General features: G+C 46.4%; 1 protein-coding gene across 1 annotated transcript in view; it reads left to right on the plus strand.

The window, feature by feature from the left end:
- ERN1 (endoplasmic reticulum to nucleus signaling 1) overlaps positions 4782 to 17882 on the plus strand; it is an 81378-nt gene continuing 68277 nt past the window's right edge. The window contains exon 1 of the mRNA XM_005668695.3: positions 4782 to 5027. Within this exon, the coding sequence (XP_005668752.2) occupies positions 4977 to 5027 (51 nt within the window). The 5' untranslated portion in view covers positions 4782 to 4976. The remainder of the gene's footprint in view (positions 5028 to 17882) is intronic.

Raw genomic sequence — 17882 nt, forward strand, 5'->3', positions numbered from 1 at the left:
TTTTTTTTGGCTTTTTGCCTTTTCTAGGGCCGCTCCTGAGGCATATGGAATTTCCCAGGCTAGGGGTCTAATCGGAGCTATAGCCGCCAGCCTACGCCAGAGCCACAGCAACACTGGAGCCGAGCTGTGTCTGCCACCTACACCACAGCTCACAGCAACGCCGGATCCTTAACCCACCAAGCAAGGCTAGGGATCGAACCCACAACCTCATGGTTCCTAGTGGGATTCATTAACCACTGAGCCACGATGAGAACTCCCAGCTTTTAAAATTTCAATGTGTCATCTGTAACATGGGGCTAAGAACACCAACCTCATAGAACTGCTGTGAGGATTACATGAGATGGTTCTAGAAAATGTGTTGGCACAATTCCAAACAATAGCCAGCAGCCAATAAATGTTAACTGCAATAAGAAATGATTATTTTTGCAGTACAAGAAAGTGTTCAGTGGGTTGGATTCTGTGGTAAAGAGAAGTTCTTCAGGAATTCGCTCAGTGGGTTAGGGATCCGGCGTTGCTGTGAGCTGTAGTGTAGGCCGGTGGCTATAGCTCCGATTGGACCCCTAGCCTGGGAACCTCCATATGCCATGGGTGCGGCCGTAGAAAAGACAAAAAAATAAAAAATAAAATAAAAAAAAGAAATAAAAAAGTGTCTCAATCTTTTCAAATCCAGTCATCCCAGAACAGGAAGAACCAAAGGTCTATTTACCCAAGAACCAAACTGCTCACAGTGACAGCGGCTTTTTGAAAAATTCCCCTAACAAATTAGGACACAAGGGAGATAAATATTTAGCTTGCTACCAGAGCTTCTTGCTTCATCGTTCTATTTATCCCTTCACTCCCCTGCCCCACGTGCCGTAAAATTCAGGTCTGTTTGGAAGCAGTAGCAGCAGCATGGAGATCACTTTAAAAATGTCAAAGTGGATTTATTCTGATAAAGACACTGTTCCTTTGGAGTCTTCCTGCATCACAGCGGGTTAAGGAGCTGGTGCTGCTGTGGCTTGGTTCGATGCTGTGGCGCCAGTTCAGTCCCTTGGTCTGGGAACTTCCACAGGGCACAGCCCAAAACGACAACAACAATGACCTCCTTCCATTCTGGTTTTACCAGCTTTTCACGTCTTCTTCAAAGAGAACTATCCTCTCACTAAAATAACTATCTGCAAACCAACCTCACAATCATTTTTAAATGAAATTTTGAAGGGTTTCAGACAGGATTGAGAGAGGCACAAAATTTTGAAGGCGGGATCATACTTTCTTCCACTAGAGGGCGACATTTGCTAAAATAAATAAAGGGGATTAGCAGGCGCAAGGAATTAACACTGGACATTAGGAAAGAGCTGGAGTCTAGGGTCTTGGCTGCCCTTCTCACCTGCGGAAACTGGAAAACACAGTCTCCACCCCACAGGGCTCCATCCCTGGAGATTCTGAATCCGCAGGGGGAAGAGGGCATGAAAAGGATTGGAAATCTATTTTTAAAAAGCTCTCCAAGTTTGGGCACTACTGATTTAAACAGAAGTGAAAATAAGGTTTTAACTCACTTCGGCCCATGGCTCCGCCTCCCCTCTGGATATATTCATGTCCTGTCTGCTCCAGTTTTTGCTGAATATATATATACATATATATATATATACACACACACACATATATATATATATTTTTTAACCTTGGTGGAAAAAGGACTTATCTTTATACCAAGACCATGATCTTTGCCCTGTTTAGAGGATGCTGTTTAATACAATTCCCAGAAAGGTCATTTACTGCCCATTTTCAGGTCTTTTATATGGGCAGGCCCACTTCAAAGGCATCCTACAAAACATTTCCATTTCTGTCGGTATTTATCAGTGATGCCAGCTTTTCTTAATCATAAACAAAAAGCTATCTGAAACAATACTTGACGGGGAGGAAGATTGTGGGCAGTGCTACCATAAATAAAACCAGAGCTTATCAGCATAAGTTACCAATCAAATGGAAACGTGCCCAAGACACGTGAACTGATTAAGGGTAGAATAATTTAACTGGTACATAAGAAATCCTGAGAACCTGTAACAGTGCAGTTAAGGTCTGGAGAGTTGATCCAACCTCCAAATTGGAGGTTGAGAACAAGATAAATAGACCTACCTGGCCCAGGCTCCTTGGAATGGATTCTTTTTTTCCTTTATTGGATCTTTAAAATGGATTTATGAGTCAGATTGAGGTAAGCATTCCCCTTTGTGTTTCATCTGAGTGCTTCCAGGGTCACAGTGACATTTTGAATTGTAAAAGGGCTGCCAGAGTGCCAGCACAGAAAGTTCCCCTCCTGGACTTACTCTATTGGAGAAAAAGCACCCGAGAAGGGATGTGAAAGCAGTGTTTTCCAATCAAGCTTCTCTTTTAACTCAACCCTGTGGTCTTACAGATCCTGTTGTTGCTTGTAAGCCTGACAGATAATAGTCATTAAAGAGCTCCTCCCAATTTCTGTGGGCGCCTCCCTGGCCACCTTGCCTCGCTGCTGAGGAGTGGTGAAGCTTCGGTTTCTGCGCATCCCTTAGCAGCTCCAGGCCTCTCTGCTTGCATTTAGACACGAAGATGACGCTTTTCAAAATGTGTCTACCACTTTCACCATTGCTCAGCTCCACCCTACTCTGAACCTGCCATGTTGGTTTCTCCAGCATTGGGAGGGATTCGTCCCTAGACCGTGATTCAGGCATATGAGGTTGCCAGTGGGGAACCTCGTCGATGAGACCATACATCTGGTCAGTCCCCCACTACTTCTCTCATTTATTTAGTTGGCCAAGCAAATGGCATGCAGAAGTTCCTGGGCCAGGGATCGAACCCTCACCACAGCAGTGATCGGAGCCACAGCAGTTGCAACACCATGTCCCTAACTGCTAGGAAACTCCTATTTACTTTTAATTATTATAGTTTTATAGCTGCACCTGCAACATATGGAAGTTCCTGGGCCAGGGATTGAATCCGAACCTCAGCAACACCAGATCCTTTAACCCACTGCTCAGGGCTGGGGATCGAATTTGCTGTAGTCAGGTTCTTAACCCACTGTGACAGTGGGAACTCCTATATTTAATTAATTATTATTTTTTTTTTTTTTTTTTTTTTTTTTTTTTTTTTTTTTTTAGGGCTGCACCTGCAGCATGTGGAGGTTTTCAGGCTAGGGGTCTAATCGGAGCTGTAGCCACCGCAGCTGTAGCAACGTCAGATACAGGCTGTGTCTGTGACCTACACCACAGCTCACGGCAAAACTGGATCCTTGATCCACTGAGTGCAGCCAGGGATCGAACCTGCAACCTCATGGTTAGTAGTCGGATTCTTTTCTGCTGCGCCACAATAGGAGCTCCTAATCAATTTTTTATAATTGCAGTACAGTTGCTTTACAATGTTGTGTTGGCTTCAAGTGTATTGCAAAGTGATTCAGATATATACATACAGCCTTGGAGCTCCCGTTATGGCTCAGTGGTTGACGAATCCAACTAGGAACCATGAGGTTGTGGGTTCAATCCCTGGTCTTGCTCAGTGGGTTAAGGATCTGAGCTGTGGTGTAGGTTACAGATGCGGCTCGAATCCCACGTTGCAGTGGCCCTGGTATAGGCTGGCGGCTACTGCTCCGATTAGACCCCTGGCCTGGGAACCTCCATATGCTGCGGATGCGGCCCTAGAAAAGACAGATATATATATATACACAGTCTTTTTCAGATTCTTTTCTGTTATAGGTTATTATAAGATATTGAATATAGTCCTGATTACTTTGCTTTCTCCAGTGTTGCTTACTACTTTCCCCCAAAGCCTGAAAAATCTGTCATATGAGCAAGATGGGAAAAATTAGAGAAGTTGCTATTCTTTTTTCCTTTTTCTCCTAGAATATGGAAATGTTGTGCTCTGAAAATTATTTTATTCTCTCTTGTTACAATGTCCTCTCTCCCTGCTTCCATCTCAGTGGAGGGCGGCATGGGACCCAGGACCAAACAGCTGCCTGTCTCTTTAGATCAGGTTAATAGCCCATAACCTTCAAAAAGACCTTGTATGAGTCCTCAGCAAACCCACTCCCGTGTGGCATATGTCAAGCTTCACATCTACAAATGCCACACAAACACATATGACATCACAGCTGAAATGGTTTCCTTCTTTGCTTGTAATTTTTGGCGAATGAGTTGGCCATGGTTATTCCAAAGGGAACATGGTTGTTGGACATAATTTGAGGGGAATTCCTGAGGGGAAAGAAAGGGAAGAAAGGGGGCTTTAGGCTAAATGAGACACAGCTAGAGCATCCCAGGACTGCGAACTCAGAGACAGCCCTTCGCAGAGCACAAGTTCTGGGTTTGCGGGAATCGCCTGCTAGAGTCTGATCCTCACTCCCGAGCTCGCCAACGATCCCTCCTACTGTCTTCTAAGGCGTGAGGACGAAACAGGGGTTCTGGACACTTGGCATCGCCACACTCCTGCTCTTTCCTGATCAAGTATGACGTAGCAGGTCCCTCGGCGACCGAGCCGCCTGGAGCAGGGGGTGAACCCGCGAGGCGAGGTTGCTGGCCTCCCCTATTCCTCAGACAAGCTCCTTGACTGGGTCACTCAATGTCCCTAGACGCGGGACCGAGGTGTCTGAACGTCCGCTCCCACAGCTGGTGCTGAAGGACCCACGGACAGTCAGAGGGCCGCCCCGCCCATGGCCCCGCCCACCACCACCCCTTCCGCGCTAGCCCCGCCCCAGTCTGCCCTCAGCCCCGCCCCTGAGCCTGGGCCCCGCCCCATCTCAGGGCCATCCTTAGGCTGGGCCCCGCCCCGACCCCGCCCCGACCGGAAGAAGCGCCGGCTCCAGGCTCTTATACGGTGGGGAATGGGGGTGCCGCCACCGCCTAGTCAGCTCTGCGTTCGCTGAATCCCGGCCGCAGCCGCGCTGTCGTCGCGGCGCCCCCGCCCGGTCCTCTGCCCGCCCGCCCGCACCGCCCCTCTGGAGCCGGCCGGCCTGGAGCCAGGGCCGAGTCCTCGCCATGCCTGGCCGGCTGCTTCTGCTGCTGGCGTTGCTGCTGCCCGGTCCCGGGGTGAGTGACCGGGGAGCTTGGGGTGGGGGCAGCGCAGGGAGGGCCGGGGTCCGAGCTGGGAGTACGGTGACGTCGGCGGCGGCGTCCCCTGGCTCGGTGCGCCCCGGCGAGGGCGGCGCCGGGAGCGGAGCGACGGCCTCTGGACCGGCCGAAGTGGCGGCCACGGCCGGCCGCGCCGAGGCGTCCGCCACCCAGGGGCCTCGCGGGCCAGCGCGGCTGTCACCCGCAGCGCCTCCTGGGCCGCGTGCTCTCTGGCGCAACTTTGTGTCGCCCCAGCGGCACCTCTTGTCTCCGGAAGGCCCGGGACCCTTGGGAGCCGCCCCACCTGCCGGACCCTTCCCACAGGTGGGCGCCTGCCCTGCCTGGCGGTGGCCGCGGAGAAAGGGCAGAACGGGCCCTGTAATCAAGGGGGAGAGAATGTGTTGCATTTATTATCCGCGTTTGAACTTTCCAAAATGCAAGAACTTTGGGAAATGAAGGCAGCTGGAAGGGGGTAAGCAGTTTTAGCCCAGACCTTGATTCTGCTTACCTGCTCCAGGTTTCTTGGCATTGGAGGCAGCGGGCTTCCTTTCGGGCAGCAAGCCTTGGTGAAGTAGGTTAAATGGTGGGCGTTGGAGTGTTTTTCAAGACCCCCATATGGGACAGCGGTGAAACCTCTTGGAAACTTCAAACGGAAGGTCTCCACCTCACGGGAGAGCACCATGGGACTGTCTGAAACGTCTTTTCATTTCTTTTCTGGAGAGAAGAGCTGGGTTGCTCTTCTATTTATTTAACTATTTCAGGCCTTTACTCAGGCTGTGGATTTGGGCACCGTGGCTAGGAGGACATTTTGTGGACAGATTTGGCTTTTTTTTTCCCTTCTGGCTGGAAGAACCTAAATGAGCGAGTGGTTTAAAAAAAAAAAAAAGAAAGAAAACAAAACAAGAAACTATTGTTCAGGATGTGGGCATGGCGCACTGGAGCAGGTTCTGTTTAATGACCTCCACTGTGTACTTTCTAATATGGTATATCAGGTACCAGATGTCCAGATGGAGGATTGGCACGTGTGTACCTGAGTGCCACAGCATGAACTTTTCCGAGGTTGTGCATTTTCGGTAAATAATAGTCTGCTCTTGAGGTAACAAGCATTTGGAAACAGCTGAAGTAATGTGAGGCCCCCTTTTTCAAATGCAGCGTGTTTTTTTTTTTTTTAAGGAAAGTTTGTACACACTTCACAATAAAACTCATGTAAGTTCAGTTTCTTATCTAAGAAAAAAAATTCACTTTCACAACTAGGGTCAGGTTTTGAACTTGAACATTTTATCTTGCGCTGGTTAACTGCTGCCTGGCATCTGTTCACAAATAATAATGTAAAGGGAATGACCAAAATGTGTGACCTGAGAGTCATTCCTTCCATATCATCAGGACTTTGTGTGTATGGTTTTCTTTGCCACATCTTTTCATTTGCTAATCTTTCACTGGATTCTCGTGTTTTAGTTTTTGAATAACTTTGGCTAAAGAGCCAAAACTATTTAGCTTTAGTTAGGACTATAGTTTCAGTTCATGTAAATATTTCCAAATTGTATTTAGAAATCCAGACTTCTCTGAGTTCATGGTAAAATAGTCCAGACCCTTATCAAAAGGTTATGTTTTAGTGTAACTACTTTTTAGGGAAAGAGGTCCGAATTTGACTCCGAAGTTGACTACTAGTAAAAATTTCATTCCTCAGCCATAGTGGGAATTATCTTTTAATATTCTTAAGTGAAACCTGTTGCAGGGTTTGCGTTAAGCTGGGCAGCAGTGATGGTGTGCAGAAGGTCCTGGCTGTAAAATGAGGCAAACCTGAGTTCTGTCGGGTCCCTTGCTAGCCGTGCCCTCAGAGTCTTGGAGACTCTGTTTCCTGATCTGTGAAATGGGGACAGCTAACACACGAACACCTGTGACGGGACCTGGTACCTCATAGATGATAATGTGAATTCTTGCTACCCCCAAAGGTGTTTTTTTTCCTAAGTCATCATTTTTAAAATGTTATACTATGCCTAGGCAAAGAACATTTTTGTGATGCTGTTTCTTTGTGATTGATGAAGTAACTGGAGTGCAGTGGAGGCAATATTTTGATTTTCCTTCAGTGTATGTCTGAGCCAGACATTGACTCATCCACGAGCTGAAACTCTAGGCTCTCAGATCCACAGTGCAGTTACCTCGGTGTTAGGAAGCACTTGAGGCTTTCTTAGGTTAATCCAGAATGTGCTTATTCAGTCAAGGAGGTTTCCCCCTCCTTCCTAGACCCGGATCTTGGCTTGTGTTGCATCATGGCTGTCACATCCTCGCTGCCCTGTGGTCCTCACTGTACAGCGTTTGGGTGTCACTTCTTTCAAGTGCCCGAGAGTTGGTGGCATGTGAGGCAAAGCACTTGCAGCGATGGCATATGCCATTTCTTTTACTCGGCGGACGTTTTGGTCGTCGAGGGCAATAGACACCATCGCTGAGAACCGCGGACCGCGTGCGCGCAGGCACACAGCGAGACTGTCGTCTGAGACGGGGGTCTTCGCTGGAAACGGTCTTGATCATCACTTATTCGGATAGTTAGTTATCCCCTGGGTGAATTATCCTCCCAGGAAACGTCAAGTATTTGCTGTGCGGCCGCGAGAAGTGTTTTGTTCCGCTCCCATTCTGTGCACTGTGCGTCTGCAGTTAGCCTGTAGTTGTGCACGTGTGTTTGTGTTGTTTCCTTAACTCGCCAGCTCAGGAGGTTCTCCCGGTAGGAAAGCTTCTCAGAGCGCAGGAGGAAATGTCTATGAGAGGAATCCTTGAGGGAGTTCGATGGTAGACAGGATTCCTGAAGCGGGAGGAGTAGGTATTTGCCTGCCTCCAAGGTTGACTCCCTTTCTCGGGTTGAAGAATCACTGGATAGCTGTTTCATTTTCATCGGAAACCTCTCTGGTTTGGGAATCCAAAGTAATCTTTAGGTTCAATGTTGTGTATGTTTTACAGGGATCAAATATTCTCCCTGAAGAGATGATATAGGGGAGAAAAGCCTCATGTATCATTTTAATGGATTTGGTTTTTATTATGCCACATAACTTGGGGCCTGTAACCTAGCAATGTGATTAGAGTGTGATGCTGGCTGAAAAAATAGGGACAGTGAATCATAGGCTGTGAATAATAAACATGCCGGTTGGCTCTGTTTCCCAGGGCCTGGGGATTTTTTTCCCTCCTATCTTTATCTTTACTATATCCCATGGTTGGTTTCAGACTTGCCTGCCTCAGAGCAGCACATGCCCAGAGATATTTAAATGAGTGCAACAGGCCAGATACGGATTGGGAAAAGTAGGACTTAAAAAAAAAAAAAATCCTAAGGTTCTTGCTTGCATTACTTTTTAAAATTTTAAGTTACTTTCACACGGTCTTTGCATCCTTTCTGATTCTTATGATCTTTGTTCGTGTACAAACACACAGCGAGTAAAACAGTGTAAAAAAAAGTCTTCTGTATCTTTGTTCAGTTTTTCCTCACAGTGTTTCGTGTGATCTGTTTGGGAAATGTTCTGAGTGCACCACTGCATTTGTCACTTTTGGTAGCATCCGAGTAAACCCTCATTGACGCAGAAAGCATTTGGGCCTTTTGTGCCCAGCCCCAGGTTGGTCACTGGGATCTTCACTGACCAGGGTTGATGTGGTAATAAGCCATGCTTTGCCTAGTGATCACCCTACCGTGGTCCTATGGGTTGTTTCCAGCTTTCCTGCTGTTATTGGAAAGATGGGTTTCCTTTTCTTCAAATCTTTTGTGTTTGGTGTCTTCTGTATGATAACATGGGAAGATTTGGAAAAAAAAAAAAGAAACTCTCAGAGTTCCCTCTGTGGCACCATGGATTAAGAACCTGATGGCAGTAGCTTGGGTTGCTGTGGAAGTGTGGGTTTGATCCTTGGCTGCTGCAGTGGGTTAAAGGATCTGGTGTTGCCACAACTGCAGCTTGGATCCAGTCCCTGACCTGGGAATTTCCATATGCTGCTGGTGCAGCCATAAAATATAAACAAACAAACAAACAAATCTCTCAAAGTATATTTGTTGTAAAAAAAAAAAAGTTGGAAAGTATAGTCTAAATCGAAAAAAACCAAAAAACCACAACAAACCTATAATTCTATTACCCAGGCATTACCTTTATTAACATTTTAACAGCTTTATTGAGATATAATTCATATGTCATACACTTTACCTATTTAAAATACACAATTCAATGCTTTTTAGTATATTCACAGAATTGCACAATCATCATCACAGGTGGGTTTATGATGTTTTCACTGTCCCCTGTAGAAACTCCAAATGCATCAGCTGTCACTCGCCATTTCTAGCAAACCTCCCAGCCCCTGGGAACCATTGATCTACATTTGTCTGCAGATCTGCCTGTTCTGGACATTACGTATACATGGAGTCAGACGGCACGTGGTCTTTTGTGTCTGGATTCTTTCACTGAGCATAATGTTTTCAAGGTTCATGCATGTGGAAGCATGTATCCGTGTTTGGTTCCTTTTTATTGTTGACTATTTCATGGAATGGATATGCCACATTTTGTTCATCCATTCTTCGTTTCGTGGCCATTTGGGTTGTTTCCCCTTTTGTGCTATTATGAATAATATTGCTATGAACATTTGGGCACAAGTTTTTGAATGGTCATATATTTTCATTCTTGGGTAGGTACTGTGGAGTAGGATTTCTGGGTCATGTGGTAACTCCGTGTCTAACCTTTTGAGGAACTGGCAAATTGTTTTCCAAAGCAGCTGCACTATTTTACATTCCTGCCCGCAATGTAGGAAGGCTCCAGTTTCTCTGCATCCTCACCCACAGTTCCTATTATCTGTCTTTTTTTTTTTTTTTCAGTCTTTTTGATGGTAGTCATTCTGGTGGGTGTGAAATGGTAACTCCTTATGGTTTTGATTTGCATTTCCCTGGTGGCTAATCTACTAATATCTTGATACATGTTCTCCCAGATGTTTTTTTTTTTTTATGTGCACACATTTGCATAGATAGTGTTTTTCTTCCCCGAAGTCGAATATATCATAAATCTTTCTTTTTTCTTTTTTTTTTTTTTTTGCCTTTTGTCTTTTGTCTTATTAGGGCCGCACCCGCAGCACATAGAGGTTCCCAGGCCAGGGGTCTAATCGGAGCTGTAGCCACTGGCCTACACCAGAGCCACAGCAACGCGGGATCTGAGCCACGTCTGCGACCTACACCACAGCTCACGGCAATGCGGGATCCTTAACCCACTGAGCAAGGCCAGGGATTGAATCTGCAACCTCACGGTTCCTAGTCAGGTTCATTTCCGCTGCACCACGACGGGAACTCCTCATAAATCTTTCTGTGTCAATAAATTTAATTCTATAATGTTATTCTCACTTGCATAATATTTCTCTGAATGGGTATACCATAATTCAACCATTCAACCATTTAGATATTGAAGCTGTTTTCAATTTTCACTACTATCAACACTTGTGGTAAACTGTATTGATAACCTCTTGAACCCATCCTAACTGCTAATTATTTCCTTGGGTAAATTCCTAGAACTGGAATTTGCTGGCCGTATGTACTTTTTTACAGCCCTCTCCTCCAGCCCCCAAGCAATATCGGATGTTTTTAAAAGCACAGAACTAACTTTAAATTAGTTTCATGATAACCATTTTAAAGTAAGTAAGCTATTTTTTTCAGCAGGCTAGATTTTAAGTCAAGCAAAAATGGAATGTTTAGGTTTTATTTTGCGTATGTTTTGACGTGAATAACCACAACAGTTTCTTTATGATACCTTATGTACTTGTACCTAAAGGCTATTGATAAAATGTTTTATTCTGATTTGTTAATTTGTTCTTAACAAATCTCATCAAGCCTCACTTTTTCCGTCTTTATAAGCTTTTTTTTTTATCCTTTTTTTGGGGGTGCAGGGCAACACCCAAGGCATGTAGAGTTTCCAAGGCCAGGGATTGAACCCATGCCACAATAGTGAACCAAGACCCCACTGCAGGGTCTTTTGGTCTGCAGTGGTTTCAGGTCAGCTTTCTAGCAGATGTGGCTTCCATGGGCACCCTAAAATACCTCGGGATAATTTGGTTTTGCGGGTAGCCCCCCACAATTCTTTGTTGTTGTTGTTTTCATCTATTTAGGACCAAACTGCTACACATGGAGGTTCTCAGGTTAGGGGTCAAATTGGAGCTGTAGCCGCTGGCCTGCAACGCTGGGTCCTTAACCCACTGAGCCATGCTAGGGATCAAACCTACATAGTTACGGATGCAAGTCAGATTCGTTTCTGCGAAGCCACGGTGGGAACTCCCAGACAGAATTCTTTTGATAGCTGGTTGTGAAGCCATTGGAAATTTTTGACTCAAAACTGTTTGTAAATCAAAAGTTAATGAATTGTTTGTGTCTTTTGGAGTCCATGCTTCTTAAAACATATAGCTTGTCCATATAACTGTTTCTCCTAGGAAAATTAAGTACCGCTTGCCAATAAAGCGAAATATTTGCTGGTGTTTTGTTTTTCCCACAAATGTACCTGAACTTATTCATCCAAAGGAATGTTGTCTCTTTCAAAAACAAAATCACCCCTTCAGGGTCAATGTTCATGTTAAACAAATCAGTCCTTTTTCTTCCCGCCAAACTTTTCGGTATTTCATTTGGTAATTCAACTTTAAAGTGAAAAAGGGAGGGGGGTTCCCTGGTGGCTCAGTAGGTTAAGGATCAGGCATTGCCACTGCCGTGGCTCTGGTTACTGCTGTGGCTCTAGTTCGGTTCCTGGCCTGGGAACTTCTGTATGCTTCAGGTGTGGCCAAAAGAAAAAAAAAAAAAAAGGTAAAAGAAAAAAGGAGCCCTAAAAAAGCAAATACTTATTCTTAAGCCGATTACCCTACACAGCTTAAAGCATTTCCCAGTTCCTTCCAGTCTTCGCTTGACTCTAACTTTGGCATGGTCCACACTGAAGTTCTGATCAAAAATGTTATTACTCAGCTTGATTGCACAATTTCTAGGGGACCCTTGCATTTTTGGTTGTTTCTAAATGCCAGTGAGAGATTTTCTACCCCTTTTAGAAGATTCAAAAGTATATTCTTTGAAAGAGATTTCTAAAAAATTCCAGAAATATGGTGAACAGTGGGAGTATGTGTGGATAAATATTGAACTTCTCCCCGGCCCCTGTGGTGCAGTGGGTTAAGGATCCGGCATCGTCACTGCAGCGGCTTGGGTTGCTACTGTGGTACAGGTTCAATCCGTGGTCTGGGAACTTCCACGTGCCTTGAGTGTGGCCAAAAAAATAATGTCAGACTCCTAGAAGGGATCTTGCTGGTCTAGTCCAGTAAGTCCTCAAATTTTCCCCACTGCACCCCCACTTAAGGGATGGGCCGCATGTCCATAAGTAGTAGTGGGAGCACCTTAGAAGCTTCGAGGCTGGTGTTTTGGGGCACACACCACCCTCGCTCAGGCATCACCCTGCCCTTCTAAGTTGAACAGTCACTGCTCTGCTGTGTTCCCAGAGCAGCCAGATGAAGAAGCTGAGGCCAGACAGGGCTGGTGACCTGTCCAAGGTCATGCACCAGTGGCAAAACGGTGTCTTGAATCTGATTCTCCTGCTTCCCTTTGAAGAGCAGCCCCTGAAGTGCTTATGTTCTGGTATGTTTGTTAGAACATGTAAGTTAAGCAACCCCAGTCACACCCTGAGGAGGTGGCCAAGCCATGGTGCAGTGAAATGGGATATGGAGAAGGACTGGGAAGAGAAGACAACACGCCTTCCTGGAAGCTTCAGGAAATGCTCAGATGATGCTCTCCTTTCTCCCAAGAGACTTGCAGCCTCTTATCCTTTGTTTCAGCTAGAGAAAGATACAGCTTTGGGATGGAAATGCTGCCTTCTCCCGAGAATCTCCATCAGGGACCTTGACCGTTTCCAGTTCTGGAGCCGAATCCAACAGTCAGAGAGAGAGAGAGAGAGCAGGTTTTAAGAGGCCCTGACACTGAATTCACAGTTTAAATGTGTGTCTTTGCTCGAGGTCTAATAATATCCAAGCAGGTGCACGTTTTTCAGTAAGATCATGCCCGAAATGTTTCTGAAATAGCAAAACTGAAAGTTCACATCTTAGAAGCCTTTAACCAAAGTTGTGTTTCCACACTGCAGTCACAGCCTTTGGCAAGGGATTCGGAAAAGATAGAACTCTCTAAGGATCAGGCTGGGTCTGGCGGGTTTGCCTTTGCAGAGGCCCCCACTGCCCGAGAAGTTCTGGCACCAGGAAGTGAATGTGTGATGACAGGAGAGGGTGTTGGCCTTGGACTGCAATGGAGGGACCTGGGTTAGCCCAGGTGGGTCTCAGGAGAGTAATGGGGGAGAGAGGAGGGGGCCAGGAAGGTGCCCTGTGTGTGGGGGGTGGCACCCTTCTCTTGCTGGTTTGTCCTAGAGGACAGGGATCATGTCTTACCTTTGCATCCTCCGTGGCATTTGGCATCATGGGCAGCCCTACCCCCTTGCAGTGGGTGCTCAGCAAGTATTGATTGAATTTCTCTTGGAGGCTTTTGAAGACCAATAAAACAAGGAGCTGTTTTATCATCAGGCAAGTGGGCTTTAGATTTGGGGGCGATAAGGAAGATGCTGCTTTAACTGTAATCTGTATTCTTTAATGGGAGCCTATCAATAGCGTTTCTTTCTACAGAACGAGAGGGCTTCCAGGATACTTGCTTGGGTGGACATGCTCCCTAGTGTGTGGTGCTCTCTTGACGGGCCCCTCCTATTGGTCATGAGATTAATTTTCCCACTGCCAAACCCCAGGAGATAAATGGTCTGTGATTATTCCTAGTCAGTTTCATTTTTCCCTCAGCATGATGTTTCGCCATTAGAAAATGAACCTTGATCCAAGGTTGGCCCCTCTTATGTATTAAACATGATTTCCCTAGTTAGTGGACTAATTTATAATTACAATTCAACACTACCCCTTCCTCCAGTGGATTATTTTCCCTCTATTTCAGATGAGGGAATAATTGTCCAGGCCATGGGCGTGTTTTCATGGAAACTGGATTTTTTTTTTTTTCATACATTTTCTGAACAAATAGTGCTGTCACATCCCTCAAACCTGACATTGTCATTGATCTTCATTTGGGTCAGAGGAGTTTGTTGACCAAACTAACTGGGATCTCTCTTCTCTTAAAGCAAATGACCCATGATTCCTGTGGGGCCTCTAGGAGTGGGAGAGACACCTGTGCAGGGGCCACAGCTGCAACTCGGAATGTGTTGCTTAAGGCAGTGCTTCTCCGCCCTAGCTGAAAGAGTCACCTGGGGACCTTTTTAAATACTCTGTGCTGGGAGTTCTCTTGTGGTGCAGTGGGTTAAGGATCTGGCATCGTCACTGCAGCGGCTTGGGTTGCTACTGTGGTGCAGTTCGATCCCTGGTGCAGGAACTTCCACATGCCTTGGGTGTGGCCAAAAAAATAAAAAAGAAAAATCTGTCAAGGAAACCTCAGAAACCCCTGTGACTCAGGGGACAGAGAGGGCAATTCTTTGATTTTTGTGCTGGTTCTGCTCCCAAATACACATGTGGTAGGCATATATCTGTATTTTACAAACAGTTTTTTTCCCCCTACACTGGAAGTGTTTATAAGATCTCTAGATAAATTTGAATACTACAAGAAAGGTATAAAGCTAGGTTTGAGGAGCCTGACCTCAGAGGCAGCCCCCGCCAGAACAGTCCAGGGGCCTTATCCAATTGTTCATTTTCCACTTGCCATGGTCTGGTTTTGCAAAGAAGAAAACGGTTTTCTTTACACTTAGAGATTAAGAACTAGTTTATCTGTAGTTCTGCTACTTGAACCGGGGACCAAACCACAGTTGCTTCTAAAACTAACCCTAAGTCATCTTTATCTGATGGTTCAGTACTTGGAAGTCTCTGGGGCTTTCGGTGCTCTGGTAAAGTTCAGTCACTTATCTGATTTGTGGTTTGGAGAAGACTAGAGATCGCCTTTTTGGTTTAGGAGATGGTCGGGTTTGGTTTATAGCAAGTATATGTACTTCGGAGTCACCCATTTCCCTCCTTTGTAGCATTAGTCAATTTCTATGCTATTTTCCTCCCCCAACCTTAAGTGAGTCAGATTATTACTAATTTCCAGTGTTGCAATGTTTCAAGATAAATGGAGACACTGGGTTGTTGAAATTTCTGAATTGGGAATGACTAGATGCAAAGGCATCAAGACTTCTAAATGCTCTCATTCTCTTGTGGGTTTGGGGCATATTTTGCTTGGTCGAGGTCAGAAGAATCCACAGTAAATCCCGAGGAGAGAGGAGGGACTGGTGAGCCGTGCGTAGGTCATCTCACTTCTGAGCTGGAAGCCACACCCACCCCAGTCTTCTTACTTCATGGAGTCAGAAACTGATGCCCAGAGCCACGTGACGACGTGCCCAAAGCCCGAACCAGGACGCCTTCCCGGTGCTCCATCTCACCTTCTTTCAGCTTCATTTGCCCCCAAAACATTTGTTGAGCGTGCGCCAGCCTCATGGGTTCCTGAGAACTTTGGATTTTTTTTTTAAACTTAGTGCTTTAAGGACAGTTAACAGGCTTTGGAGTTGCATGAACCCAGCATAGGCCAAGGAGTGAGCAGAAGGCCTCCCCAGGAGGCGAGCGCTCAGGAGCTCAGGGAATTGCTCTGGGCAGGGCCCAGACACTCGGCCAGGGCAGCTTCCAGAGGCACGGTCGTGGAACCGCCGTCTTTTCCCGTTTTGCAGTTTCCCTTATAGCTGGTAAGCTCCCCGAAGGCAGGACTCGGGGCTCTGTTGGCTCATACAAAACAGGACCCTTCTTGCTGTATATCTGTAGGAGAAAAAAAGAGTTCTGCTTGGGGGTGGAATTGAAAGACATGAACTAGCAAGTGAGTTAGACAAAGAGGAGTCAGCCAACAGGAAGAAGTGTGCAACGGAGGGCCTGGAAGAGATGGATGAATACCGCACGTCCTTGCCAGCCTCCCTTTATAATGAGAGACGGCGATCGGCCTTACCCTGATCCGGGAGGTTCGTCCCACCCGAATTTCTGTGGACGGTTGCGAAAATAGCCCTGGAACCGACCGCAGGGGGGCGCCCTGGGGAGTAAAGCAAGGAGGCGGCGTGCTTCACTCCTGGGGCTTCCCAGGAAGCTTTCCGAGGCCACAGCAGTCCCTCAGCTGAAGGTCTCAGGAAGCAGGGGACCTTGTGTTGGAGGTTGCTCCGGCCACACTGCATCACGAAAACAGTCTGGTTCATTAAACTCTCCCATGACGTTTCGGTGTGTGATGCTCCTTTGCAGCTGTAAAGCAGCTGAGTGACACCCGTCTAATGTTAGTTAGTATAAATTAAAACACCAGAGAAGACTCGCCTCGGGTGTGAACACAAACTCTTCAGCATATCTAACGCGTCACCTCTAAAGGAACTTTCTTTCCCTCCAGATCTGCTTTGCACCTGTGTGAACAGCACGCCTCCTACCCTTTCTGTGAGCTGCACGGGAAACAAGTAACACGTGGTTGTTGTGACCCACTCCGTCCAAGTACTCTTGGCCTCTGTCTGCTCCCCCAGCCCACCCCGGTCCCTCCACCTTCTGCTTCCTCTCCAGCAGCTCTAGCCTGATGGGGCCTCAGACCCAGCAAATTATTTTCAGCCTCAGGGCCTTTGCACAGGCTGTTTCCTCTGCCCAGGAAATTCTCCCCTTCCTTCTTCCCATCCTGTAGGTCTTGACTCCAATGTTATTCCTTCAGAAGAACCGCTGACACTCTCATCCACGCCCCCAACACAAGACCAGATCAGTTTCTCCCGATAGGCTCTCGTAGCTCCCAGTTTGTCCTTTCATAGCACGTACTGCAGTTTGCCATTCTGTGTGATATTTTTACTGCTGGGGTCCCTTATTAGGCTGTAGGCCCCACAAGGGCAAGAATCCGATCGCTGTTGTGATTAGATCCTAGTGTCTTAAATACGGTTCTTGATTCATCATCGTCACGTATATGATGCTCACTGTACACTGAGAGCTTGACCCCTATTAACTCATTGCACATATTGACTCGACAATCCTTTGAAGTCCGTATATTACTGTCACCCCCGTTTTACAGGGGAGAAAACCCAGGCGCAGGGAGGTAAGTGACTGCCGGGAGTCTCCTGGCTCCAGAGTCTGTCCTTGTAGCAGCGCCAGTTTACTGCCCAGGCACTAAAGGCTTAAATATATGTTCAGTTGTTCAGCATCATCAGGAAATGAGGGCTAGTACCTAGTGTGTTTCCGGATAATTCATGTACAGTCCTAGAACTTGCAACACAGTGCTGTTTGGTGAAAACCTTTTCAGCCGTTATCCTCTTCTTCCTTCTTAAACGCCACAAGCCAAAGATGTTTTAACCTTTTCTTAATTATTCTAGATTGTCCCCACCAGCTTTACCCGTGTCTGCCCACAGGGGTAAAGAGATGGGATCAGCTGTGGGACAGAATGGATCATCAGGTGTTCGAGTTTTGTTTACTTTCTGCTGGTATCTTTTTTGGTTTTCTTTTTTCCTTTAAAAGATTTTTGTTTAAATTATAGTTGATTTACAACGTTCTGTCAGCTTCTGCTTCTAATGGTATCTTTGGCCAGCACCAGTGTCTTCTTTTTGTTTCTTTCGGCCATGCCCGTGGCATGTGGATGTGCCCAGGTCAGGATCGGAACCTGCGCCACAGCAGCAGCCTGAGCCCCCGCAGCGGCAGTGCAGATCCTCACTCACTGCACCACAGGAGAATTCCACAATTTCTTTAGCAAAGTGATCTTCCTTAATATTTATGTGACTGTGATCTTTAACTTCGTAATGTTTTTCTTTCTGAGCATTTTTTTTTTTTTTGGTCTTTTTTGCCTTTTCTAGGGCCGCTCCCACAGCGTATGGAGGT

The sequence above is a fragment of the Sus scrofa genome, chromosome 12 (genome assembly GCF_000003025.6).
Source record: "Sus scrofa isolate TJ Tabasco breed Duroc chromosome 12, Sscrofa11.1, whole genome shotgun sequence".
NCBI classification, from domain to species: domain Eukaryota; kingdom Metazoa; phylum Chordata; class Mammalia; order Artiodactyla; family Suidae; genus Sus; species Sus scrofa.